This window comes from Ursus arctos, unplaced genomic scaffold (genome assembly GCF_023065955.2).
Source record: "Ursus arctos isolate Adak ecotype North America unplaced genomic scaffold, UrsArc2.0 scaffold_18, whole genome shotgun sequence".
NCBI classification, from domain to species: domain Eukaryota; kingdom Metazoa; phylum Chordata; class Mammalia; order Carnivora; family Ursidae; genus Ursus; species Ursus arctos.
Genome location: NW_026622852.1, coordinates 52,598,000 through 52,625,295, shown reverse-complemented (window position 1 = coordinate 52,625,295; position 27,296 = coordinate 52,598,000). Strand labels below are relative to the sequence as shown.

Genomic DNA, 27,296 nt, shown 5'->3' with positions numbered 1-27,296 from the left:
CTGCTTGGGGCAGCCTTTCCCTGAGTGGGGGGTCCCCTTCCCAGGCCTGCTCAGGAAACTGGGGGCCCCCTCTTTTAACTAAGAGCAGCCCAAGCAGCCAGTGGCTCCTCTTCCTCTCCTTCCAGAGAAGGCCAATGCCCCTGCACGCCCGCTTGCACCTTGCCCACACTTTTACTGTTGTTCCGAACTGCTTGTCCTTGGCAGCAAAATCCGGCGTGATGTGATAGTGCCAAAAGTTTTATGAAAATATCTTTCTTTTGTGAAATCATAAAAAAATATTTGGCTGGAATACAGGCTGGGAGGAAGAGAGGAGTGTTTCATCTTAAACACTTCTTTTGTCATTCTATAAAAACTCTTGATCCAACAGTTGCAACTCTGAAAAAATTCCTAAGAACCCAGTGGCCTCTTCCCCGCCCACCCCAGATCATTCTGCTTCCTATTCCACCCCACCCCCCAGGCACTTCCCCTGCACAAGCCCTGGGCTAACGGCTTAACTGTGTGCCCTCGTTCCATCCCCGAGGCCGTCCTGTGAGGGAGGCACCATGCTGAGGACAGTTCAGTGGCTCTTCGAGTTCACTGGTCACAAGGCCGAGCCTCAGAGCTTAGAGCAAACCTGAAGTGCAGCCCACCTCTCAAGAATTCCTGTTCCTAATGCCCCCCCCCCCCACCCCCAGAGATGGCCCTGCTAAAGTCCCCGAACAAACGAGGGATTCGGGTAAAACTGCCTCCTCCCTGTGACCTCCTCCCTTGTCTCCGGCAGGAAACTGTGCCCACTACCAGAAGGGAGGCTGGTGGTATAACGCCTGCGCCCACTCCAACCTCAATGGGGTCTGGTACCGCGGGGGCCATTACCGGAGCCGCTACCAGGACGGAGTCTACTGGGCTGAGTTCCGAGGAGGCTCCTACTCGCTCAAGAAAGTGGTGATGATGATCCGGCCCAACCCTAACACCTTCCACTAAGCCAGCTCCCCTCCTGACCTCTCGTGGCCATCGCCAGGAGCCTGCCCCCGCCATGCTGGCCCCAGCCCAGCAGCAACTCCCCGTCAGTTCACCGGGGGCCAGGAGGACGGGGCCGCTGGATTCTGTTTTCCCAAGGCACTGCGGCAGATAATGGAACGGAATCGACACAGTATTCTCTGTCCCTATTGCTTTCCTTCCTGTCAGAGATCCCCTTGGGTTTGCACACGGCACAGGACTACAGACAAATCCTTCTTTAAGGAAATTAAACCCCAGTAAAAAAAACACAACTGCACAATCCTTTCATAACATACATGTGTGGAGCCAACCTTATGCACGTGTGTGTACGCCAGAGATATGCACTCAGATATCTACCACGTGTACTATATCTAGATACATATACAGGTTACACATACGTCCAATTCTCAGATGCTGAAGTTGTTACCAACAGCTTTGCTCTTAGGGGAAAAGCGTCAGGTTCACTTCGTGCTCCTTGAGTCTAAGAGCCAATCACAGACTGTGTAGCTCCAGTTCAAAGAATAATCCTTGGTGTCTGCGTGCCAGGATTCTTCCAGGAGTGTCTACACGCTATTCACTCACATGGAGGCTCCCTCCTTCCTCATTAAAGAACCCCTTTGGGCACCTGATCAAATTTCAAAATCCCCCTCCCCCTCCATTTCTAGACTTCCCTACTTTCTCAGGACTTTTCCACCATCCATCCATCCATCCATCCATCCATCCACCCATCCACTTACTCCTTCATTCAACAACAGTCAGGAAGCACCTTCCGTGTGTCAGTCCTTGGTCACTCACTGCGGTTCCAGGCACCCTCTCTGCTCTTCTGTACCCCTTCCTACACACTCCTTACCTTTTCTGTCATAACATCCTTTCTTTCCAGGCAAGATTCCTTAGCCTCTGAGTAGAAAACAGTTTGGGCTCCAGGTTTCTGGTCAGGAAAGGGAAGGCCAGGCCCGGAAGCTAACTCCCGGCCACGTAGATAATGTATTCGCAGTTTTGTATGTTCCATTCACACTTTAGCCTCCATGTCATTTTAACCGTCACAGAAATAATAACCTACCTTGCCCAGGAGATATTCAACTGAAGAGAAGTCATCACCCGATCGTTGGGGCCCCCGAATGGCTACAGACCAAAGGTCCCATGCTCTCAGGCCGACTAGAGTCCGCATCTCGTCCCCAAATGACACTTCTCTGGAGAACAGGTGCCACAAAAATGATAACTGGCCACTTCTCATGAGCTCCTGAATAACCAGGAGCCCCCGGACGCCGTGGCTGGTGTGTTGCAGCGTGGTGGCTTTCTGAGTCCTGTTGGCCACGAAGCGTCAGACTCAGTACTGCCGGGACTCTTGCCAAGCAGGGAGCAAGAGCTGAGTCCAGGTGAGATTGCCCCGGTGGGCGCGTGAATGGGGGTGTGCGAGATGTTGGAACGCTTGGTACTGTCCATGTCTGGGTGTGTGCCTATTACCTCAGCATTCTCACGAAGTGTACCATGTAGCATGTTTTGTGTATATAAAAGGGAGGGTTTTTTTTTAATATATTCCCAGATTATCCTTGTAATGACACAAATCTGCAATAAAAGCCCTCAGTGCTACTTGGACGTATCTACGCTGTGTGTTATTGCTTTAGGATGCCTTCCTGGGACCTCCTATAGCAGAGCCTTTTTTGAGTAAAACCAGGACATACACCAAAATCATTTAAATCACACTCTCCTTATTTTTGGTTTCTACCTACACTGGCAGGAGTCCCAAAACAACACCTTGAAGGCTCTCTGGGACTTAACCTCCTTACATCCAGCCATGTCTTCACTGAACATCCTAGAATCACCTCCTAGACAGTGCAACCAACCCCTGAAACGCCTCCCCCCAGGTCTGGTCCCATTTCAACAAAAGGCACCATTTATCAGTTGCTCGGGTCAAAAAAAAGGACTTCTCCCCCTGCCTTGCCAAGGCCAATCCATCCATCCATCCATCCATCCATCCATCCATCCATGGAAGCCCTCTTCTCTGCCTTTGTGTCTCCTCTCCCCTCAACTACTACAACAGATTCCCCACCGGACCAGGAGCCCCATACCTCTGTCTCCCTCATTTCAACCGACTTCCACACTAGCTGCCAGAAAAACACATCTGTGGGCTGGGAAGTCATCTCTAGGCATAGAAGGAAAACCTCAAAACCAAAAAGGAAAAGACTAAGAGACATGTCTAAAGAAAACCCCAAATTTTCTGCTCTCTAAAAAATAAAATATGACTGAGATTGAAGGCAAATATGAAACGTGAAAAATACGGGATTAATATTCATGCTATACCAAGAACTGTCTCAAATTAAGAAGAAAGATACAAACGCTATGATAGAAAACTTCGTAAGTATAGGAACACATTAGAACACAAATGGCCAGTAAACAAGAAAAGATGCCAACCTCAGTAATAACCAGAGAGGGACATTAAATCAAGCACAAACCATCACACGGTGCCTATCAGATTGGTAAAGATGAAAAAAATCTCCATGTTGACAAGTGAATGGAGAAATATGTACTCTGTGTACGCAAGTACAAACTGATTCCGTATATTTGAAGAGCAACTTGGCAATGTGGGTACCAAATATGAATATATGTATGCATCAAAATTTAAAAACACATATACCTTTAGACCCTCTTCTCAGTAGCCAAGTAATACTGCCACATGAGAGCTGTTTTTAGCAAAGACGCGGTTGGAGAGAGAGAGATGTTTACTACAGCCTACTATGTGCTTAGAATTGGACTTAATGTTTTCTTATGTAACCCTCACAGCAGCCCTGTGAAGAAGGGACTGTTCTCACTTCACAGGAGAGGAGAAAATGAGGCTCACAGTCAGACTGCTGGTAGGAATGCTCTAGCAGCAGTTAATTCGGAAGGTGCTGGGTATCAGGCACTAAGGGGTCTCAACTCCCTTCTCCCAAACCTCTAGTCTAGCTGATGCTGGGGTCATCAGCTGTTATATGCTATTTGGTGAGAGTATCTCAACCTTGGCTCACATCACAGCCAGGCCTCCTCACACACCTCGAGTGCAGTGTCCAGGACATAAGGACTGATGGTAAAGGAAAACAGGGTCCATCCAGCCTTACTGGTCACCGGTCTTGGATCCAAAACCCAAAGCAAATAGTTCTGGAAAGCCGTGCTGGACAATGTGGAGCAACCCTTTTTCTAAACTAGTTGGGACCCAAACAAAAGCAGGCCATGATACCAGCTGTTTCTCCCAACCCCCACCCCAAAACCCAAAGATGAGTTAAACCACACCCCAGCCATATGGAAGGAGAGGAAGGAATAAACCCATTAGACATGTGAACTAGCTCTCATTGGTGTAAATTGGGGGTTTGACCAACAGCATCGAAGAAGAGAATAGTGGTGGGCATGGGGGCTCCTGCAGCATGCCTTAGTGCCTGCTGTGTGGCTCCGGCAAACACAGTCAGCTGGCACCCTGAGGTCTGCCCAACTCACACCAACAGCCCTCCCTTCTCTCCCATTCCAGCCAGTGGCCTTTTAAGGCCTGCAGTCATAGGAGCCCTACTGTCACTAGGGTCTCCATGGTGAATGCAACCACAGACCACACGGAAGTTGGTGAAACCCAGACTTTCTCCTACCCCAGGCAAGCCCCCACAATCCAGTCTGGGCCAATACCTTGGTCGCTGGGGGCCACTGAAATGCTGGGCTTATGTGGGGAACATGGCAGGAAGACAGTGATGTTCTCCAAGCAAGTGACACTGAGCAGGACCCCCTTCCCAAAATCTTGCCAATTTGAGCAAGACTGAAAAAGAAACCTCTGAACTACTGAAAACAACAGTCATGGGAGTCTAGGATGCTCGTAATCTACAGATGCTTTTTGGGAACTCCAGGGGTCCCCCCCAATCTCCCGAGACCACTTCATCTGTTATATGCAGGCTTGTAAAGACTCTGGCTTACAGTAAAACAAAAGCAGACAACTGGAATAAACAAAAAGGGGACGTCTTAAGTGTAGCAAAATGTTAAAAAAGGCATTCTTTCTGCCTTGGTTTTATCTGAGACACCAAAGACTAAGGGCAAAATAAAAGCTGCCAAGTGTCCCACGTTCTACAGCAAGGCAAGACCGTTATATGTGTGTGTGTATATATATATATATATATGGCCCCAAACGGATTCTACATTAGCTGACTGCCCATCCACAGCCTGTGTAAGAAGTGCAGAAAAAATACCCTGGGGTGGGGGAATGAGCGGTCCTTATGAAATGCTCCCCAGCTACCACCACCGCATGGAGGGTGGGTACTTCCCCTCATCCTAAATCAAGGGAGTGGCACTTCAAGGGACTGTTCCAAAGGTGTGGCAAGGGCTAGCAAAAGCACTATTACCAGACTCATGCCTCAAGTTTCCAGGCCCGTGGCAGAGAGAAATGAGAACACACTGGAGGAAGGTCTCCACGGTCAATGCACCGACAGACCACAAGGAAGCCAGCGAAACCCAGACTTTCTCCTACCCCAGCCAAGCTCCCACATTCCAGTTTGGGCCAATGCCCTGGTCACTGGGGGCCACTGACCCCCCCAAAATCTTGCCAATTTGAGCAGAAGTGAAAGAGAAACCTTTGAAGTACTGAAGACACAGAGGGCACTCGTTGGAGGGACACGGGGGAGGCAAGGATATGGTCTCCTAGGAAGCGGAGGGCAGCCTAGAGGGTGGGGTGGAGGGCGGTGCAGGGGGCCCGGGAGCCAAGGAAGGAGCCATAAGTGGGGGGGTGGAGGTGCAGGATCACCCCATCATGGCAGCTGAGACCGAGGTGCCCAGAGGGAAAGTGTCCAGCAGCCGCCGCCACAGAGCACAGGTGCTCGAGCATCTGCGTACCCGCAGGGCACAAGCTCTGCATTACGACGACATCGGCCACGTAAGAGGGGCCTTGACCTCCCTTTTCCCTCTCCCCTGGTCCAACCTCGGTGGGCAAGTGGGAGGCAGAGGGGCTGTGGGGTCCAGTGACAGCTGACTGTGGGCCCTCCCCCGCCCCAGGTCTCTGAGTCTGGTCGGGCTTTACAAGTGCAGACTTCCAATTACTACTCTGGACTGTCTGTGGTGACCGGGTGGTTAGAATAGACACAGCTTTTTCATTACTAACAGCAGAAAGATGAAGGGGCTTGCTAAGTTTTCAGCATCGACTGGGAAAAGAGCTAGTCCACAGGGCAGGCTGGAAAGGACGCTGGGGAAAAAATTAAGTCGTTTTTTTCTTACACCTGACTGAGTCCAGCTCATTTAATAAGCTGGTTACATAAGGACACGAGGTATCTCCCAGAGTCCATGAGCAGGGACGCAGCTGGGCCTCACGAGGGCCAGGAACCAGAAACTGCCTGGAAAGCCTTCAAGAGGCAAGGCAGCAGCTTTCCCAGCTTCTCCCCCTTCCTTTCCTTTTCCCCTGCTTGCAGGTCTCTCTGTTTCTCATTGTGCATCCATCTGCTTTTCCCTGCATGGAATTCCTGAGCTCACATGTCCTCCTGGTCTCAGTGCCAGCAAAGACTTACAAGTACCCTCCCTTCCAGTGCTCACTCCGGACCAGAGGCTCCGACTGGCCTGCTCCAACTGGCCTACTCGGGCTGGGTGTCCACCGCAATCCTATCAACTGTGGCTGGAATGAACACTGCTGCTGGAGTTCAGTGATGTGGGGGCAGTTGGGGGTGGTTCCCAGGATCCCAGAGAAGGAGGGGTCTCAGCCTGGATCTATACCCAAGAAGGTGTCTACACTGTACTTTTGCTGCTGTTCATTCCCCTACTCTCCAGAGACTGCATTTTGGTGGCTAGATGGATTCTGTCCCACTACCCATTAGATGGTATCTATTCCTCAGCACCTCCCCCCCTGCCCACTCCTGCTCTACCCTACAAAGCACACCTAACCCTTCTAGGCCCTGCTGGGTCACTCAACATGACACCTAGCTAGGCCCAGATGGGCTCTTCCTGCCCTTCCTGGATTCACTGAGTTTCTCAATAGTCTCTGTGGATACAGGAGGCAACAAGGTCCCCACAGCTGGAGTCTTCCTGGCAGTATTTTGCTCTGGATTACACTCACGCCATCTACCACCTAAGGGGTGTTGTCTGTGTGCCAGGCACCATGTATGTCTCTTTAAATCTCGTTAACAGACCTGTGAGGTGGGTCTTCTCATTACACTCCCTTTGACATAACAGAAACAAGGCTCGGAGATGTTCAGTGACTTGCCAGAGAACACAGCCTCAGCCACTCAGGATTTGCACTCCTGCTACTGCAGCATTAGATCACCGTCCGCAAGGGCAGAATGAAACAACCAAGGCCCCTCTCTCACCCTGTGATCACCCCCCTACACATCTGAGAAGCGTGGCGGCCTCCTGCCCACGGCTGCGGTTATGTGAGCTAGCCCGCCAGCCCATGTGTGCAGAAGTAGCTGGACGGACAGTAGGTCCCCAGATGTCAGGAAGCCAGTCCAGGGCTATTTACCAGGGCTTTGCCTGGGCCAAAGGCTGGGCCCTGCCCATCTGGCTTCCACTTGTCCTCCAACCAACTGACTCAGCCCCATCCTTTGGCAGTTCCAGTGTCACCTTGTGCACCAGTTCTACCTGGTCCAAGCCCTGGGCCACATCATCTGATAGCTGGGTCCCTGTCTGCCATCTCCATGCCGTCAGGCCTGGGGCTTCCTTATCTAGTCTCTCTCAGATCCAGAGGCAAGCCTGACCCAGCCCTAATCTGGGATTCTGCCACTTGTGGACACAATGCCTTGGTACCAACCATCACATTCAAGTATTCCTGTCTCTCCTGACATGGGGCAGCCTGGGGCAGCTCCGCCCACACATGGGAACCCAGACACAGATAATCCCTCTCCTCTGTGCAGCCTTGCCGAAGCACTTCCACGTGTGGCCCTCCCAGGTGGCGGGCCATCTGGCTATCCCATCCCCTGCTCGCCACTGGTCATGATAAATCTGGCTCTATGGGCTGGTCAAGGGGTGCTCCCTGTCACCCGACTGAGCATGTGCACCCTCCCGAAGCTGAGGGATAGCTCCCTGGGTGGACAGGCCACATTTGCCCTGACCCTTAGGGGGCTGGCAGTGGTCCAGAGCTTGGAAGGGTAATGTAGAAGGGTAATGTAGAATTAGAATTCCCTTCTGGAGCCATGTGATGACCGAGGCCAACACCCTCATCATCTCAAAGAGGGAAAAGAATAAGAAGCAGCACGAAGCCTCCTTGGAGCCCGGAATGCTGACCAAGCCCCAGGCAAGTGTGCGGGCACGGACTTCTGTCAGCCTCCTCTCCAGGGGGACCCAACAGCCAGGCAGCCCTTCTTCATTGCTCAGGGCAGCGCAAGGCCGGGCTGGGGACACAGGAGAGAGACTGAGGACAGATGCAGAGGCAGGAACAGAGGGCGGCTGAGCAGTTGGGTGGGAGGCCTGAAGGCCTGGCTGCCTGACCCTGGGCGCAGGAGAGCTCAGGGAGCACGTGTCTGAAGTAGAAAAGCAGCTTCTCTGCCAAGAGCACAAAGGATTGGCGGGTAGAGAAACGTGTATTAAAACAAGATGTCATCTTTCACCTGACATTTTCTCATAAATAAAAAGAGGTCAGTAGGACCTGGTGCTGGTGAGAGCGGGGCTGACAGGCATGCTCACACTCCCAGCCAAGTGTAACTGCCACCTTTCGGAGGGTGTTCCCACAGGCGCTACCGGACAGAAGTCACAGACAGGCAATCCAGCAACCCCTCTCCCCACACTCAGTGTTCTGGAAATACTCTGCAGGTAAGCAGAGACACCCCGGTGAAGATGTTCTCCACTACACTTTCCCTCAGAGGGAGAGCCCATCAGTTGGCACACGGCTGGAGGAACCGGCATGCACCCTGGCCCAACTCAGCGAACCACCCAGGCGCCTGCCACGGGCGCCATGGAACCACTGGACAGAAGGAAGAAGTTCTCTATGTGCTGCCTCCGAACAACATCTGTGACTCTCTACACAGAACAAAATGTAAGGTGCAAAGCAAAATGAATAAAATGTCCCCATTTTGGTTAAAAAGCACAGTATTATTTGCTTCTCCCCCCCCACACACACATGCACATACATTAGTGTATGGGGATTAAAATGTCTGGAAGGATACACACCAACTGTTAATTGTGGTTGCTTCTGGGGAGTAGGCAAGGAAGAAGGGGATTTTCGCTTCTTACTTCACAGACTTTTTTTTAGTGTGAGTTTTACAACTAACAATGTGTTACTTTTATCATCTAAAAAGTTTCGAAGGGAATGAGTGGGTTCCTCCCCAGTCCAGCTTTCTGGGTGGCCACACAGAATGGACGTCTTCCTGTTTCCTGAGCAGCCATTCCTGGACTTCTGAAGGTCTGCACACATTACCCTCTAAAGCCCAACATACACTTGAGTAGGGAACTACAGCTTTTCTGAAGGTAGCCTTCTAGGCCCTTCTCAGGCACCCGTCTTCTTAGAGAACTGCAAGAATTCATTACCTCTCAAAATGGCAACCACCCCCTCTTGTCCTATAGGATTTGCTCCTCTCAAAATTAGCTTCTGAGACAGACCTAGCACTTCCTGCTGCCCTAGAAATCGATCTTACTGTCTTTTGTGTGCTCAGTTTTACAGCTGAGGTAACAAAGTAATAAATGTGGGGTAGTGATCAAGGTTGTGATATGCGTTAGTTCTCCATTGCCACGTGACAGATTACCCCAAAACTCAGTAGCTTACTTATGTATTACTTTGCAGGTTCTCTGGGTCAGGAAGTTGAGGGTAACTTAGCTGGATGCCTCTGGCTCAAGGAGTCTCAAGTGACGCAGTCAAGCCGTGGGCTGAGGCTGTGGTCTCATCTGAAGGCTCCACTGAGGTGGGCTCTGTTTCCACACTCACTCACATGTGGCTGGCGGCGGTGGGGGGGGGGGGGTTTGCTCACAAACACAAGGCAGCTGGATTCCTCCAGAATCCAAGAGATAGGAAGAGATCCAAGAGACAGAGAGAGAGCAAGCACCTCACACTGAGGGCAAAGTCTTTAAATAATCTGACCTCAGAATAGATGTCCCATTATTTCTGTCATATTCTATTTGTTAGGAACAAGTCAGTACGTTCTGCCCATGCTCAAGGGGAAGGGATTACACAAGGACAGGAATACTGGGGGTCAGGGAGCACTGGGGCATCTTACAAGCTATCAACCACTCAGAATCTTTCAGATTCTCGGTGTCAATTGTCTTAACTCTCCCTTCAGACCAGCAAGGAGACACACAGGTCACCAGGTTAGTCCTGAGGATGGAGAAACTCATTAGCTCCTCCTCCACCCCCAACCTTTGTCCTGCTTAGGGCTTACTGACTATAGCCACCCATCTCAAGCCTCCACTCCATACAGGAGGGTCTCCAGAGCTGTTCTTTCTCAGTCCAGTCTGGGTTTCCCCAGAGGGTGAAGGCTTTTTACAGGGAACTGCAGCATATTCTGAAGTTTCTGGCTGGGCACTGGGTCAGACTGGGTTGGGCACTGGTCTTACCACTAGGAAGTGGTGCTGCAAAGTGTTGAGACCTTTAACATGAGTCCTGTTTGGCTTCTGCAGCTGTGAAATAAGTTAAAAATAGTGTCTCCCTCAGAGGAAGAAGCATCGGGAGGATACATGAGATAACTCTCATGAAGTGTGTGGTGCAGTGCCGGTCACGTGGGAGAGAATAACCAAGAGTTGTCATTATCACTATTGTGAGCTTCTGATTAGAAATCCGGAGACGAAAGGTCAAAGCAAAGCAATCATCCTGATGAGTACACAGATTCCTGCTATGAAAACACACTTCCTCTTGCACAAAGTGGGCTATGCTCTTACCTCCTTTTGGGGATCAGACACAACTTCTTGATGCAGAGAAATGCAGACCGCAAGTCCTCCCTGTGCCCCAGAAGGGACAAAGGTGACAAGGTGCTCAGCTCTGCGCAGCAGAGCAAACGTCTCCCCAACATGCTTTCCTCCTGCACTGTTTCTCTCCATGGAGACAGGGGCACTAGACAGAGGATGCGTGAGTTAAGGCTGGGTGGAGCCCCAGCCAGAACATGAGACGTTGAGTTGCACTTGGTATCCGCCTGGCATATGACACTGGCTAAGTCATAGGTCAAACTGTGGATTTTCTCACTCACAAAATGGGGGTTTTAAATAACATCCACTGGCTTTTTGTAAAAATGGAACATGACTGTGAAGTCCCAGGGAAATGTGAATTTTAAGGTAATAAATCTTCAGACTGCAAAAGTAAAGGCAAAATTCTCTTCTGGAAGGGAGAGGTTTAAGAAAATATGCAGCTGTCCACACTGCAAAATAATGGAAAAGATTTCGTTGATCTGGGATGGTAGCTGTCTTTGCGATTCTTCTGTTGACTAGGAAGCATGTCTGAGATGGGTCCGAGGGCAGCTTTTCCCTGCCTGCTGGGCCTCAGAAAGGATGGATGCCTCAATATGAGGAAGGGGAAACTTGATCAAAGGCTCTCCTGGGCTAGGAAAGGGAGGGCCATAGGTCGGCCCTTGAAGCATGTGGCCATCAGGCGAGAGGAGAAAGGGCATGGCCCCGGAGCTCCAGGAGCAGGCGTTTGAGAATGCAAGCTTAAGCTTTTGTCTGTGGCACTGACATCCCCAGATCCGTCCTAAACTGTGCTTCCCGAGGGAAGGAAGGAGGAGCCTGGCTCCACATAGGTCCAGCAGCAAGGACTGGGTAGGAAAGGCAGAGATGCTGGAGGGAGGGATCAGCGGTTTGGAGCCAGGCAGCCAGCTGAGGCACCATGCAACCACCAGGATGGATCCGTGGAACAAGTGAGTATTCCTTGGGGATCCTTAAAAACACGTGGGGTGGAGAACTGAAAACAAAAAAGTCTGGATTTCCTGCATGTAGAATGGAAATTTTTCAGTTGGGCATTAAAGGAGAGGATTACCCTTAATGCTGGTAAACCTGGGGACAGCTGGATAACAATGTGGTCACCCCAAACTGGGAGCCAGTGGACTTGGTCCTGGAGTGGTGGTGGCCACTCCGATCCATGTTCTGGGAAGCAGAAGTGTTGCTGGCATCAGCCAGCCCAATCCGGCCTGGCTTCTGTGGGTAGATGGAGAGAGCACTGTGCTTGCCCTCTCAATCCGCTGTAAGGAGGCCACAGCTCAAATGCACACGTTGACTCTCGAAGTCAAAGCACAGGGAAATGCCATTCGTCTCCATCAGGTGTAAGGGACATGCTCACTGACAACTGTTTAATGTCTTTCCAAGGCTCTGCTCTGAAATGAACTGTTTCTGGGGGCGCCTGGGTGGCTCAGTTGGTCAAGAATCCGGCTCTTGATTTTGGCTCAGGTCACAATCTCAGGGTCCTGAGATCAAGCGCCACGTCAGGCTCTGTGCTCAGCGCAGGGTCTGCTTAAGATCCTCACCCTCGGCCCCTCCTCCCTCTCCTTGCACATGCGCATGCTCTTGCTCTCTCTCAAAAATAAAAATAAAAATAAAAACATAAAAAAATAAAGGACCGCGTTTAAAAGGCTTTCTTTCCCTCCCCATCTAGCCATTTCTGAACTACAGTGATGCATCATGGGCTTCTGCATGGTCCCCTACCTGGGTCTTCCCTCCTCCAGCCTGCCTTCCTCAAAGCTACTCACAGGCTGCAGGCAAGGAGCTGTGTGTTAAACGCAAGTCCAATCTGGCCACGCCCTCGCTTCAAGTCCTCCATGGCTCCCCACTGCTCTTAGGGGGAACTGGGGCCTAAACTTCCCACTCATGTCTGGGCCCAGGCGAGCTCACCCCTCCCTTTCACTCCAGCTGCTTCTCACAATACCCTCCCCCTCGTTCTCTACTCTCCAGCCAGTTTTTCCAACAAACATGTTTTTTCCCCACTTCAGGGCTCTTGCACAAGCTGTTGTCTTTGTCTGGCATGCTCACCTCCCACCTCTTCACCCGGCTTATTCACCCTTCAGGGCTTTGCTCCAGGAAACCCTCCCTAGTACCCCAGACCAGGTCGGGGCGCCTTTATCTGTTCCTTTGCCTTTCCCCTCATAACGCTCAGCTTACTTTTAGTTTCTTGTTCACTGCTAGCGATCAGATCTGGGCTGTGAGCTCCACCAGAGGAGAAAGGGTGTCTGTCTCGCCCATCACCTAACAAGAGTGCCCACCCATCATTCGATGGCAGGCTCGAGAACACACCATCTTGCAGAAGGCTGGCACATGTTGCCCTTAGGCTCAGAGTGCGAGCCCCTCATTCACCTTGCTGTTCCGGGGGCTTTGGGGCATCAGCGTAAACACTTCTTTTTAAAAGTCTTTTTAGGTCTATTTGTTCTGTACTCAGAAACAACTTGCCTTTATTTTAAACCTCAGAGTCCATGGTTGAAAGTAAAGGCTTCCTTTACCTATGGCAGGATCTGCTTGTCTGAAGGAATGTCTTAGGTTCTAGAAATTTCCTTCATATATCGGAAGTCTGGGTAAATTTACCAAGTATATCTAAATGTTTTCTTATGATTTAGAACTGTCAGAATACCTAATTTTTGTTCCTTGAGGGATCATGATTTTCCACACTGCCTATGGTTACTTTTAGAATCAGCTCTAAACCTTTTAAAATCCATTACATTCTTAATTTTATGTAGCTATTTCCTGGAGGGAATTATAGGTAGTGAAAACCAAACACCCTCTAAGCCAATAAAGCTGTTTAGAAATAAATGGTTGAGCCATTCTTCACAGCTCTTGCCTGCTTTTATTATCACTGCAATCTGAATTGGGTACGAACAAGGAGCTACCATCAGATCAATTTAAGCTGCAAATAATTGACCTATTTCCCACCGCTATTTTTACGCTTTGAAGTAACTGGGAAGAAACTTTTTCAGACGGTCTTATTTTTAAAATGTAGTAAGTTTTTCCCTCAGTGTTTTTTAAATTACATTTCACGAGAAACAGTGCGCCAAAGTACGGCCAGCTGGCCCTAAAATTTGCATGCAAAGGAGCTGGAAGACACGCACACGGTTATTAACACCGGCTAGCGCTATGTGAGGGCGCCTTTACAGGGAGCGGGGGACACCGAGTGAACAGTCCTGGACAGTCCCAGGAAACCAGTTAGCACAGAACCTTCCACAGGCGTTTAAGAGACTCGTTACAAAAATAAACCCCATTCTTGCCATTAGAGGCAAGTATCTGCTGGAAGCGTCCAAGGTCTCTCGCAACAGAGGCAACAAAGCAGCAGGAAATATCAGGAACTGACCTGAAGTCCCTCCCAGAGAATAATTCCCTCTCCCTGAGGGAAAGACCTACAGTGAGGATTTTGCCAAGGGAAAAAGAAATGGTTTCAGACATTTTTTCCTATATTGTACTTTCCAGGAATTATGTAACTATTCCCCCTTCAATAAACAAATCCAGTCCTGGGACAGGTTGGGTTTCCAGGAGGAAGCAGTACTGAAACCACAACCTGGATGTGGGCAGGGTCTGTCCACAGTGATCAGATGGGCAGGTAGGGCCCCAACTGCCCTCAGGACGATGGGCCCACTAAGCTTCAGAATGGGATCTTGCTGCCTTCTTTTTAATGAAACTGAGGCATCCCCCACGCTAAACCCTCACACACAGTCCTGAGAACAGAAAGCATGTTGGCGTCATCGCCTGTTCTCTCCCTCTTGCTGGTGTGTGTCAGGAGTCGTTCTGCATGGGCATGAGAAATGCAGCCCGGCCGGCTGAGGGGGAAGGGAAATCACCGTCAGCCTGGAAACACGGAGCAGGGCAGCCAAGCCGGGGCTCTCAGAGGTAGAAGCAGGAGCGCTGAGCCACACCGAGGCCTACACAGAGCCTCTCCACTACCTAATTCCAGGAAGAGGCAGCTGAGATGAGGCCGTCAAGGACAAGGAGGGCCACGGCTCCAGAAACTCAGGGCTGGAACAGGCTACGTGTCCACTGCAAGGGCAGACCTCTCCACGGGCCTGACAAGAGCCGTCGGGTGACACACGAGGGGCCTGTGGCCAGTGGCCTGAGGAAGTGACTCAGGAACTTGGTCTGATTACAAGGGACAGGGCTCAGAAAGGGGAGATGGTATTGGTCCACTTTGCCCTCAGAAGCCCCAGAACAGAGAATGTCGCAAGAAAGAGTCAAGACAATTCATCCCACTTCATATAGTGTCTGATGGAGGACACCCACAAGTCATAAATGGCAGAGGACACACAGCTGGCAACTGCAAGGGAGGAACAGGAAAATAATGACCTGGACAGTAGAGGTGGGGCAGCAGGAGAGGGCAGTGTCAACAGCTTAGGGCTTATGGCCAGACCATGTGGGCCAAGTCCTGGCTCTGCCATTCTCTAGTTACGTGACCCTAGGCAACCTCTCGGTGCCTGCTGGCTTATTCACTGGGCCATTATGAGTATTCATTGAGATAATGCCTAGCAGGGTGCCAGGCACAGAGAAAGCAGACAATAAACAGAAGCTCTCATGATCATTCTTAGGAACAGAGAAGAGGCCATCCTTAATCATCTGGGAGGGCCTCTGCTAGTTGACCCATTGGACCTGCACTAAGCAACCCTCACCCTCGTACTATCTCACTTTATCCCTCAGTTGATTAGCCTGGGGCAAAGTGGGAATGGGTCTGTGAGCTGTGTGTATCAACAGGCCCTCCCTCTGTAGATCTGAGATAGTGATTTGCGTGTCAAGTAGAAAGATACTGTAGTAAACCATAAGAGAAGAACAAGGAAAGAAGAAAAAGGCATAAACAAGAAAGCGCAGACTGATGTTTGGTTCAATAATATGGCATACGGGGCGCCTGGGTGGCACAGCGGTTAAGCGTCTGCCTTTGGCTCAGGGTATAATCCAGGCGTTCTGGGATCGAGCCCCACATCAGGCTCCTCCGCTATGAGCCTACTTCTTCCTCTCCCACTCCCCCTGCTTGTGTTCCCTCTCTCGATGGCTGTCTCTATCTCTGTCAAATAAAATAAAATCTTTAAAAAATAATAATAATATGGCATACGACTGAACGAACGTGAAAGAGTACTCCCCTCCTAAAATGCAAGGACTCTCATATTGGGTCCAACTCAGTACAGTCTTCACACTTAAAGCAATCTAAAATATTCAAACCTAAAATATAGGCAAAGGTTTAGAAAATAAACGCAAATGAGAAATAAAACAGATTTCACAGAATTAATATCAGACAGAAGTAAACGCAATTAACAAACAGAATCAAGATCATTTTGTATGGGACACTTCACCATAAATTTTCAATTGTTATAAATCTCTATATACTAAATAATGTAGGCAGAAGCTATCAGAAATGCAAGGGAGTCCAACATATATTTCTGTTCTTGATAGACTAAGTTGTCACAAATTAATCATTTAAATACTCTAATGCAATCGTAAGAGTAATTTGAGAGATTTCACTTTCTTGTCCAGCACCCATGAAACATTTACAAACAATGATTTTATATTAAACCACAAGACAAATGTCAAACATCTTTTAAAACCTAGAAAGTATATATGCCACATATCCTAAGCCCATGTAAAAAAATTAGAGAGAAGACTACATTTTTAAAAACCAAAGCTGTTCCTAGCAGTGTGATCATGATAGCCAAAAAGTGAAACAATTCAAATGTCCATCAAATAAATAAATAAAATGTGGTGTTTCCACACGATGGAACATTATCTGACAATGCAAAGGAATGAAGTAGCGATTATGTTCCAACATGGATGAATCTTGGACACATGATACTAAAGGCGAAAAAGCCAGTCATAAAAGACCACATACTGTGCAATTAAATTTCTATGAAATGTCCAGAATAAGCAAATCTATGGAGACAGAAAGTAGACTGGCGATTGCCAAGGACTGGGGGTGAGGGCAGAAGAGAGCTGGCCAGAAAGAAAAGGGAGTGACCGCTAACGGGTGCGGGGTTTGTCTTTGGGATGATGAAAATGTTGCAAAATTGTGCTGATGGCTACACAACTGTGAATAGACTGAAAAAACCACTGAACTGGACACTCTAAATGGATGGGACATAAATTCTATCTCTATAAAACCATTTGAAAACAAGAAGAATATTCAAGCCCTTAAAAATTAAAAAACCATTACCTTATTACATGGATAAAAGAAAAACTGAAACTATAATCACAGAACACTTAAAGAATATCACTGAGAACACTGTATCACAAAACATGTAGCAGCAATCAGAGCGAAATGTACGCCCTTGACTGTTTTCCAAATTAAAGTGGAGAGAGTAATATTTATGCAAATGAGCCAATAATACAACCAAAGTAGTTAACAGAAATAACAAAACAATGTAAGGAAAACAGGAGAAATGAACTATAAAAGATAAAAGCAGAAATTCCATATTTCATCAAATATAGGACATCATTCTGAAACACACAGTTATCTTATGTATAACTAAGAAAAACCACTGCCAATTAAACAACATCACAGTGCTTTGTTTGCCATCAATTGAAAGATGCACCCCAACTTCAGAGGTGCTCAAGTGTGGAGACAAAAAGTACATCTTAGGATGACAGAACATAGTAAACTAGAAAGCAGAAGGCCAACGCAACTGATAAATAACGAAGTCTAATGCTCTGGGAAGACCAACAGACATACCTCTGACAAAGCAAATGAAAAAAAAGAAAGAGAAAACAAAAATGCAAACTATCAGGAATGCAAAGCAAATACAAGATGCATACATAGGAGGCTAAAATTTATAGGAGAACATTACATAAACCATGGTCACAGAAAACTAAATGAGGAAAAGAACTCTATGCAAATAATTTCGAAAACTTGGGTCAAGTGGACAATTTTCTACGAAAATTATATTTCCCAAATTGACTTTAAAAGAATTTGAAAGCAGCGGCGCCTGGGTGACTCAGTTAAGCATCCGACTCTTGATTTCGGCTCAGGTCATGATCTCAGGGTCGTGGGATCTCTGGGCATGGAACCTCCTTAAGATTCTCCCTCTCCCTCTGCCCTTCCCCCTATATTCATGCTCTCTCTCTCTCTTTCTCTCAAAAAAAAAAAAAAAAAAAAAGGAATTAGAAAACAATGTTCATGGAGGACATTTGCAAGTTGTCAAAAATGTGCTTCCAAGAAATTAACACTAGATCTCTGAAAATATTAGGGAGCCACTTCTATAAAACCTTAATTTTCCTATTATTAGTACTACTTTTAGGTCATAAAAAGACAAAATTTTTTCATAAAATTAGTATAACCATGAAATCCAAACTACAAGAAGCATTTTTCACCTATCAAATTGGCAAAGAAAAAAAAAGGAGAGCAAGGAAAAGAAAAAAAACCACACAGACGAAAATACACAGTATTTGTTTACATGGGAAAAAACAGATTTTATCCCCTTGCAATGAAAATATAAGCTCCTACAGCCTCTATGGAGAGCTTTTTGAAAACATCCATAAAAAGGCAAAATTCTGCACATGTTTTGACCCAATAATCACACTTCTAAGAACTTATTGTAAGGGAATAATCATAACCATATGCAAGAGGTTTTTGCAATAAGGATGCTCACTGCAATATTTTAACAACAAAAATGTTGAGTCATCCTAAATGTCAATGTTAACAAATTCAAGTTTGGCAAATCCATGCAATGGGGTTGAGATGTAGTATAGAAACATAGGTAATAACATTAAATGTTCATTATAAATATGGATTTTTATATCCACTCAAATGAAAGGATATGATGCAAAACACTGATTATATCTATGTGGGGTGACAAATGATATTAATTTTCTTCTCCTAATCCTTTACAATGACCATGTATTACTTTCTAATCAGAAAAATCAATAATCATTAAAATTTTGCTGGTACAAACCTTATAAAATAGATTAATAATGCCCAGAGCAGAGGAGTTTTGGCCTGAGTTCCCCTCGTTCAAGAGGCTGTGGATGAACCAGTAAAAGTCTTGTGACCCTTCTGGGCTGTAGGCTGGGGAGACTTGTGATTCACAGGTTACTTACATAAGAAGTACAATATCCCTTGTTTCAAGGCCCTCAGTGAGGTTCCCATGCTTGGGAAGTATCGAAGGCCTGTTCCAATCCGAGGAGCTAACCAATTACCTCTTTATCCATGGCCCATGCTGCTTCTGGAAATTTCTCAACTAGAAACTGTAAAAACATCTTACTTGGCACTCAGCAGGTTTCTTAATAAATAATAAGCCAATTTAGATTCCTACCTAGATAGGGAATACTGGGGACCATCTTCAGGCTTCGGATATATTCCCGGGTCCGCTTGTAATTATCTTCTTTAGACATCAGGTAGTCCAATTTCTCAAAGGTGGTCTTGTCTTTTCGATTCAGAAGCTGAAGTGAGAAGAAAATACAGAGTATGAGAGACAAGAGAAATAAACCAGAAGAAACTGGGGGGGGGGGGGGGAGGCTAACTGTGCACAAAGAGGGAAATGTCCTAAATGACATGTCTGTAGTGTACCAAGTCCTGGGCACAACTGAAGATTTTAAGAGGCTGTTGCCTGTAGAGATGAAAGTTTCACAGCCTCGATTTTGTCATTTTTCACAGAATCTCACACTTGGAAGATGTCCTCCAAAGCTGTGTAGTCCACAATTCTCAATGATGCCACAACACCCTCACAGTACCTGCCTCCAAGGGCGCACAGACCCTGCAAAGGCAGGGGCTCACAGAGGGAAGCCCATTCCAGGAGAAAGGTCCCCCAGAGTCTCTACAGCGCTACACCAGGTCTCTCCCTGGGTCCACAGCTTCTTGCTCCTTCCTCACCATCTTCCCCACTGCTGAAGGCCCCAGGAAATTTGACACGGTCCACTCGTGTGTGTTGAGCCCACAGCCAGGCCGCCTCTCCAATCTAGGCTATCCCAGACTCCCTGCAGTTTATAGCTGTGTTGTATTTATACTGGGAACAGTATTTTAATCCAAAGACACGGAACTTCTTTGCCATACGCAGCCATCTACGGGGTGGCTTAGTTAAGCAAAGACAGGCTGAGCAGGTACCCACAGCCACAGTATATAAAGATCCTTTATGACTGAGCTCTCCAGTATGGAAATCTTGGTCACCAGGGAAGGGATGGTCATTGTACATAAGGTGCCTTCTTAGAAGGAAGGAATGGAAATCTGAACTTCTGGTTTTCCAGACTTGATGATAAGGACTCGTGTTGTGGTTGTCAAGACCCAGTGCCAGGAAATGGCAATAAGGCTCCTTCAATAAAATGGCTTTGAGGAAAGGAGTCTAGGCAGGGAGACCTGGCTTCTTAAGAGGATTTGGGGGAGGGTCACTCGGAGAGGGCTGGCTTTGACCCAGCATGTGGCTGGTGTTGGGAGCTTCCTCAATTTCAGCTTCCAGAACCCAGTGCCTCCAGGATTTGAGATCAATGGCTGAGCCCAGCAGGATCTATGGGGTATCGCTGGTCAAGCTTGGTTTTGCGGCCCTGATGGTCAATACAAGGATGTGGGCCTATAGCCCTGCCACATCCATCAGCCAGTGTTCAACTGCCCCATCATGCAGCATGGAGAAGTGGGACAGTCACTGTCCAGCACCAGGGGAAGCAGGCCTTTTATACTCAAGTAATCCCTTTGGTTTAGTACAAATACAGTGCAGTTCCTAGGACCTGGGTCTGCAAATCCCAGACTCAGGCCACGTCTAGTGCACCAGAGAGCCCAAACTGCTCGGGGCAGGCCCTGCCCACTTCCTTGATCCTCGGCCTCCAGAGTCACAGAGGATGCAGCCGTATGAAGGCCCAGCTAAGCAGTGACAGCTTAAGGACTTCAGGGAAGGAGGCAAAAGAATTAGCTGAAAAAAAAGGTCCCAGTGCTGAAGAAGTTCGAAAATAAACAGCAAGCTTTTTCCCCCCACTGAGAAATTCAGGACACATGAAAGCAGAGATGCTACACAGACGCTAGGGACATGGCTGCTTAACTGGCTTGCAACTCTGAAGCTGCTACTCACTATCTCGTGAACAAATAAATGCACAGGAAATAACACGACCTCCCATTCGCTTTTTGTCTACCATAATGTACACCTCATCTGATCTTTACAAAGCCCAGCGACACAGACGAAGCCAGAACCAGCAGGTTCAACATCACAGAGATCAAGCGACCGGCCTGAGAATCCTTGGGGAATGCCACTCAATAGAGGAGAGGGACGTATATTATAGCAGCGAGGTAAGCAAATAGAGACCAAGAATCCAGACAAATAAATCAATTATGGTCAAGGAAGGCATCAAGGAAAGCTCTACAGAGAGAGGAGCATTTGAAATGAACATTTAAGGATGAGAAATTCACTACAGAACAACATACACCCAGATCAGAACCAGATATCTAGCTGTGAACTGCCCCATTGTAGAGCTGAGCACACTCCTCACTCTGCTGGCCAGGACGTCATTTCTCTACTAAATGCAACCTAGAACCCCACTGAATTCTTTGGCAATCACCCATGTTCATGCAGCAGTCAAACAAATCCCTGTTATCCTTGCACACTGCAGCCGAGCCATGCTGCCATCCAATGCTCCCACCACTGGTTCCCTGGACCCAGCGGGGGATTGCCCATGTCCCCCTGTCCAGGTCCAGCCTACCTGCCTATCCTGTCAAGTGCCTCTATGCATGGTACCGCAGAGGTGATCAGCCTGTCGTCTATGTCCTGGATATGGACAGATGGATATAATCAGGCCAATATGAAGTTAGAGGCCTGAGGGATGTTCCTGAAAATCACCCTGTACATTGACTTCAAACCAACAACTGGGGTTCTTTAGCAGAGTGAGACAACCAAAGGTAGCCACATTTGCATGCTTCCTAAATTTAAAACCAGGCTTCTCCAGGTCATACCCCCCCTGTTAACCTTGCCTCTGTACACATACTTCCTACCAACCCCCTCACCACGCCTCCCCCACCCCTACCATCTACACACATTCACAGACATTCAGAAGGGCTGGATCTGGTTAACTTCACTCATCTAATCCATTCTGTGCCCACAAATGAAATTCAGGATGGCATCTGATTACTGAGTAGTAATGCAAAGGATGCCAGAAGACCGAGAACATCCATTTCCCATGCATGTATTTGAAATCTACTTGAGAACTTCCTCTAGCAAAATAAAGGAATAAACCAAATACAGGAAGATATGGGATACAGGAAACAGTGGCTCCAATCCAGGAGTAGTAAATGGAGGCTCTGGGATGACAGATGAACAACCACCCTTCAGAACGACTGGTTCACATAGTATCAGCCCTGGAAGAGATGTCTCCAGAGAAAGAGAAGGCTCAGTAGAAAACCTGATAGGATAGATGTTTGGGGGAGGAAACAGATCTATTTATTATACATAATAAAAAATTAAAATAAATAAAATGCTTTTAAGATTTTACATATTATGCAAATGTCTCACACTATAAAATAAGTTTATTATATATAATAAAAATCTAAAATTATATTAATTATATATATATAGTTGAACCTTGAGCAACGCAGGGGTTAGGGAGCTGACCACCTACACAGTCAAAAATCCACATATAACTTTTAACTCCCCAAAAACTTAACTACTAACACCCTATTGTTGACCAGAAGCCTTACTGACAATATAAACAATTAACACATATTTTGTATATGTATCATATACTGTATTCATACAGTAAAGAAAGCTAGAGAAAAGAAAACATTAAGAAAATCATAAAGAAGAGAAAATACATAAACAGCATCGTACTATATTTATCGAAAAAATTCTGTATGTAAGTGGACACACGCAGTTCAAACCCATGTTGTTCAAGGGTCAACTGTGTTATATAAAAATCTGGTAAAATATACATAATGATATTGTATATATGTATGTGTGTATGTATCTACCAGACATACCATCTATCTACCGGATATTATACATATATCATGTAACATATATTCACTATTATACATTAGATATACTATAATACTGTAATATATATGATATACTATAATATTATATTATAATTATATAACACTATAATACTATGTTATGTAACATTATATATTTTATCTGGTAGATAGATGGTAGTTAGAATAAGAATTTTTTTTTAAGGGAATCAGAAATTCCAGGGAAACAAAAAGGTGTTTCAGGAAGGACACGTTACTCATAGTTTACTAGTTGACTATACAGAGAACTGTATTCACACATTCCTAGTAACTAAAACACTGACTACTCCTTTAACAAAAGTGATTTAACTATAGTAACATGGATGCTTTGTTTTGTTTTTTTAAGTAGGTTCCATGCCCAGTGTGGAGCCCAACACAGGGCCTGAACTCACGACCCTGAGATGGACCTGAGCTGCAATTAAGGGTCAGATGCTTAACCAACTGAGCCACCCAGGTGCCCCAGTAACATGAGCGTTTTTGAAGACAGAAGGTAGTTCAGGAAAACTAAACCAACATCCACCATACAAAAAAATCACCAACTATAATCTAAAGCAAATGGGTCAAGAAATTGCACCAAAAGCACATTGGTGAAAATGTGACAGAAACTACCAGAAGAAACCACTAAGGAACTGGAAGTGGTTGCCCTTGGGGAATGGGATATGGAGGATGGATCAATGAGTCTTAATTGTTTCACTAAGCCTTTCTGTACTTAGTGATTTTTAAAATTAATGTGCCTGTATTGAGCTGAAAAAATTCTTTCAAGCCTTAATTTTTTAAATATAGAGTTTGTTTATTCAAAAAAATTAACAGCATTTATTCAAGCATGTTTTAAATTTTTATTACAACTAGAGCCATAAACTGAAAACCTCACACAAATTGAGGGTCCTTGAGATTTCAGACTTGAGGGAAGCCTCAGGAAGGAGCCATCAAAACCATATACAAGAAAATAAATTATTTGCCGCCAGAGTCAAACAGATACTGAAAGCATTCATGCTCAGGAAAAGACGTAAGAAAATAAGATCAAGGGGCGCCTCAGTGGCTCAGTCAGTTAGGCGTCTGTCTTTGGCTCAGGTCATGATCCCAGGGTCCTGGGATTGAGCCCTGCATGGGGTTCCCTGCTCAGCGGGGAGTCGGCTTCTCCCTCTCCTTCTGCCCCTCCCCCCCCGCTCCTGTGCTTGCTCTCTCTCTCTCTCAAATACATAAATAAAATCTTTTAAAAAAGAAAGAAAGATAAGATCAGGAAAGAGTTCACTAACTATAACAGGCAACTTCACTTCTGGCAAAGCTGAAGCCATGAGGCACCCTGAGATTTCTTCCACAATATTAATAATGACTGGGGTTAGTTGTGCACTTACATGTGTCTCCCTCAGCAAACAGCAAATCCCACGAAGGCAGCAGCCATGCTGGCTCTGTTCACGCCACCATTCCCCAAATCTGATATGGCTCCCAAAACAGAGAGCGCATTGCCTGAGTATTTGTTGAATAAAAGAATGGAAAAACTAACAATGGTAACTTAAAAAATCCAAATCTTTGGAATATTTTGAAAACTCCAGTAACTCTTGGGTAAAAGAAAAAAATAAAAGCCAGGATTATGGACTGTTTACAAACCACAAACAATGAGAAACCATATGTTAAGCTATGTGATGAGGCCAAAACTGTACTGAGAGGAAAATGCATGGTTTTAAACTCTTCAAATTAAACAAGTGAGAATATAAACGAACTAAACATTCAACTCAAGAAGCTAGGAAAATGCGTGGGCGGTAAGTAAGGGAAATCAATTAGTAAATAAAATTAGAAATTGATATGTTACAAAACAAAACTGAACGCCAAATCTACACAAATGATAACTAAACCCAATAACTACTTTTTATATCAACAAAACAGATAAACCCTCTCTACAAATAGGGCAAAAAGCAAAAATATACAACATTAGAATTGAGCAAGGGTCTGTGACCACAGACGCAAAGTACACTAGAATTACAAAGTAAAAATCAAGCCCCAGGATACTGATATTACCTAATTTTCATGATGCCTAGTGTCAGCTGCGTGGGATAAATGGGACTCAGAAACCACAGGGTCAAAAGCCAGGAAGATCACAAATCTTGGTCAAATAGGTTGCTTTTGGAAATTTCCCTTATCACACACACTCTGAGAACCTACATGTGGCAGTTGTATTTGACTAATGATGAAAACTTCCCTCATCTGGTAAATAGCTCAAATCTGGAAGCTGTCTCCATGGAGGGAAAAAGAAAAAGTCCCTCCAAATCGTCTTTATGAGGACACTGGTATCTTGTTCCCTCGCCTTGACAGAGTAACTTTTCTTGATACATGGAAATGCTTTCCAACAGAATAACATTTCTTGATACGTGGAAATGCTTTTCAACAAAGAGCCTGTTGCTCCAAATATGTTAAAACTGGCTCAAAATTCTAATTCAATTCCAGTGTCTACTGTTGGTATGGAAAGAATTTGTAGTGCTGTGGACAATCTATGGACCGATGGGTTGCGCAGACTGAGTATGGAATGAGTACAGAGTAAAACAAGGGCACTTAGAAGAAGTCATTTTTACCTCTTTTGATTCAAACTATCAGTGTCTGAAAAATAAATAAGCTATAGTCACGTATCTAATGTAAACTATTTGCGACGGAGCCTGTCGTAAGTAAGATAAGGGAAACCTGTGACTTGGAAACTTCAGAGGTACCCGGGCTAGCTGTCTGTCCCTGTTTGTCTTTGACTAAGGCCTTCTGAAACTCTGTACGGATAGAGGTTAACTTGCGGAAAATGTAGTCATGTCCACAGACAGGCAAATTATGTCTCATGAAATGTCACTGATTATCACCCTGGGAATACCAGTTTTGTAGCCATTTTAAAAATTATTTTGGCATTCTGGGGTGCCTGGGTGGCTCAGCTGGTTAAGCGTCTGCCTTCAGCTCAGGTCCTGGAATCGAGTCCCGCATCAGGCTCCCTGCTCAGCAGGGAGCCTGCTTCTCCCTCTCCCTCTGCCACTCCGCCTGTTGTGTGCGCTCTCTCTCAAATGAATAAATAAAATCTTTTAAAAATTATTTTGGCATTCCTTAGGTAACTATGAAAGTATAGTATTCTGGATTCTCTTTTGATAATATGTTACTGGTTATAATATCTTACTCGTTCTCTCATTAATTAATGAGTTAAAATCTTTGGCAAGTATTCATTTTATATCTATATGAGTCATGAGTTGACCTTTTAAAAATATGATCCTTTAACAGTTTACATGCACACACACATATATATACATACATTCATGTGCATACATATGTAATATATAATCTTCTAGGACAATTTTTATGTGTTTCCAGTAAATTTGCTAAATTTTTAAAAATTCTGCTCATAGTAACCCAGGGAGACATTCTCACAAAGCCCCCAAACTAGAGCCAGAAGGCTGAGACTCATCCCCAAATCAAAGCCTACCAAGGGCCCATCCTGGCTCCAGAGTTGGTCTGGGTAGGTGAGTCAGTCAAGCATCAAATGTGTATCCCCACTTGTCCAACCTGGTTGAATAATGAAAATGGCTAGCTAAGATAGGAAGGGTCAGAAACAATATGAGAGGGCTCTGGAGAGAACAAACTCCATTATGGGAAGGAGGACCTTCAAGAAGAGGTGGTCAGAGAAACAGGTCTCTAAGGATTTCAACCAGCAGAGACAGGGCTGGAGAGGCCTTCAAGGCCAAAAAAAAAAAAAAAAAAAAAAAAAGCACAAACAGTGGCCTGGAGGTAGGAACACACATAGGGATGCTCAAGGGGGCAGCAGTTTGGCAGAAATGTGTTTTGGACAAGACTGGAAAGGTAGATGCACTCCTATATCTACTGCAGCATTATTCACAATAGCCAAGATATGGAAGCAACTTAAAAGTCCGTCAACAGACAAATGGATAAGGACAATGAGGTATTTATATACGATGGAATATTACGCAGCCATAAAAAAGGATGGGGTTGTGCCATCTGCGACATCATGGGTGGACCTACAGGGTGTTATGCCAAGTGAAATAAGTCAGATCGAGAAAGACAACGCCATGTGATTTTACTCAGAAACCGAATAAATAAACAAAGAAACAAAAAGCAGAATCAAACCTGTAAACACAGAGAACAAATTAATGGTTGCCACAGACAAGGGGGTTTGGGGGATAGGCACAATGGGTGAAGGGGGTGGGAGACACGGGTGTCCAGTTATGGAATGAATAAGTCACAGGAATAAAAGGCAGAGCATGAGGAATACAGTTAATGATACTGCAACGGTGTTATATGGTGACAGAGTAGCTACACTTGTGGAGAGCACAGCATAACGCACACACTTGTTGAATCACTACCGTGTACACCCGAAACTGTAACATTCTGTGTCTGCTACACTTAAAAAATAACAATAATTTTCAAAAGACTGGAAAGGTCGTAGAGAGATGGAAACTTGCCACTTGGCAAAGTATGTTTCTAGCGTTGCCATTTGGAAACCACGGACACAGGATGACCATTTTGGCTACTTGTTCTACTGTCCCGATACTTCCGCTCAACTTGCAAATGGGGCACCAAT

The 27,296-nt window shown here is 46.1% G+C and overlaps 2 protein-coding genes across 7 annotated transcripts in view; one reads left to right on the top strand and one right to left on the bottom strand.

The window, feature by feature from the left end:
- ANGPTL2 (angiopoietin like 2) overlaps window positions 1-2,565 on the top strand; it is a 35,525-nt gene extending 32,960 nt beyond the window's left edge. For all 3 annotated transcript variants that reach the window (XM_026513991.4, XM_044389616.3, XM_044389617.3), the window contains one exon: window positions 761-2,565. In XM_026513991.4, coding sequence (XP_026369776.1) covers window positions 761-960 — 200 coding nt within the window. In that variant the 3' untranslated portion in view covers window positions 961-2,565. The remainder of the gene's footprint in view (window positions 1-760) is intronic.
- The window catches only part of RALGPS1 (Ral GEF with PH domain and SH3 binding motif 1), a 277,259-nt gene that overhangs the window by 132,919 nt on the left and 117,044 nt on the right, over window positions 1-27,296 (bottom strand). For all 4 annotated transcript variants that reach the window (XM_057313764.1, XM_057313765.1, XM_044389615.3 and 1 more), the window contains exon 9: window positions 19,071-19,197. In XM_057313764.1, the coding sequence (XP_057169747.1) occupies window positions 19,071-19,197 (127 nt within the window). The remainder of the gene's footprint in view (window positions 1-19,070; window positions 19,198-27,296) is intronic.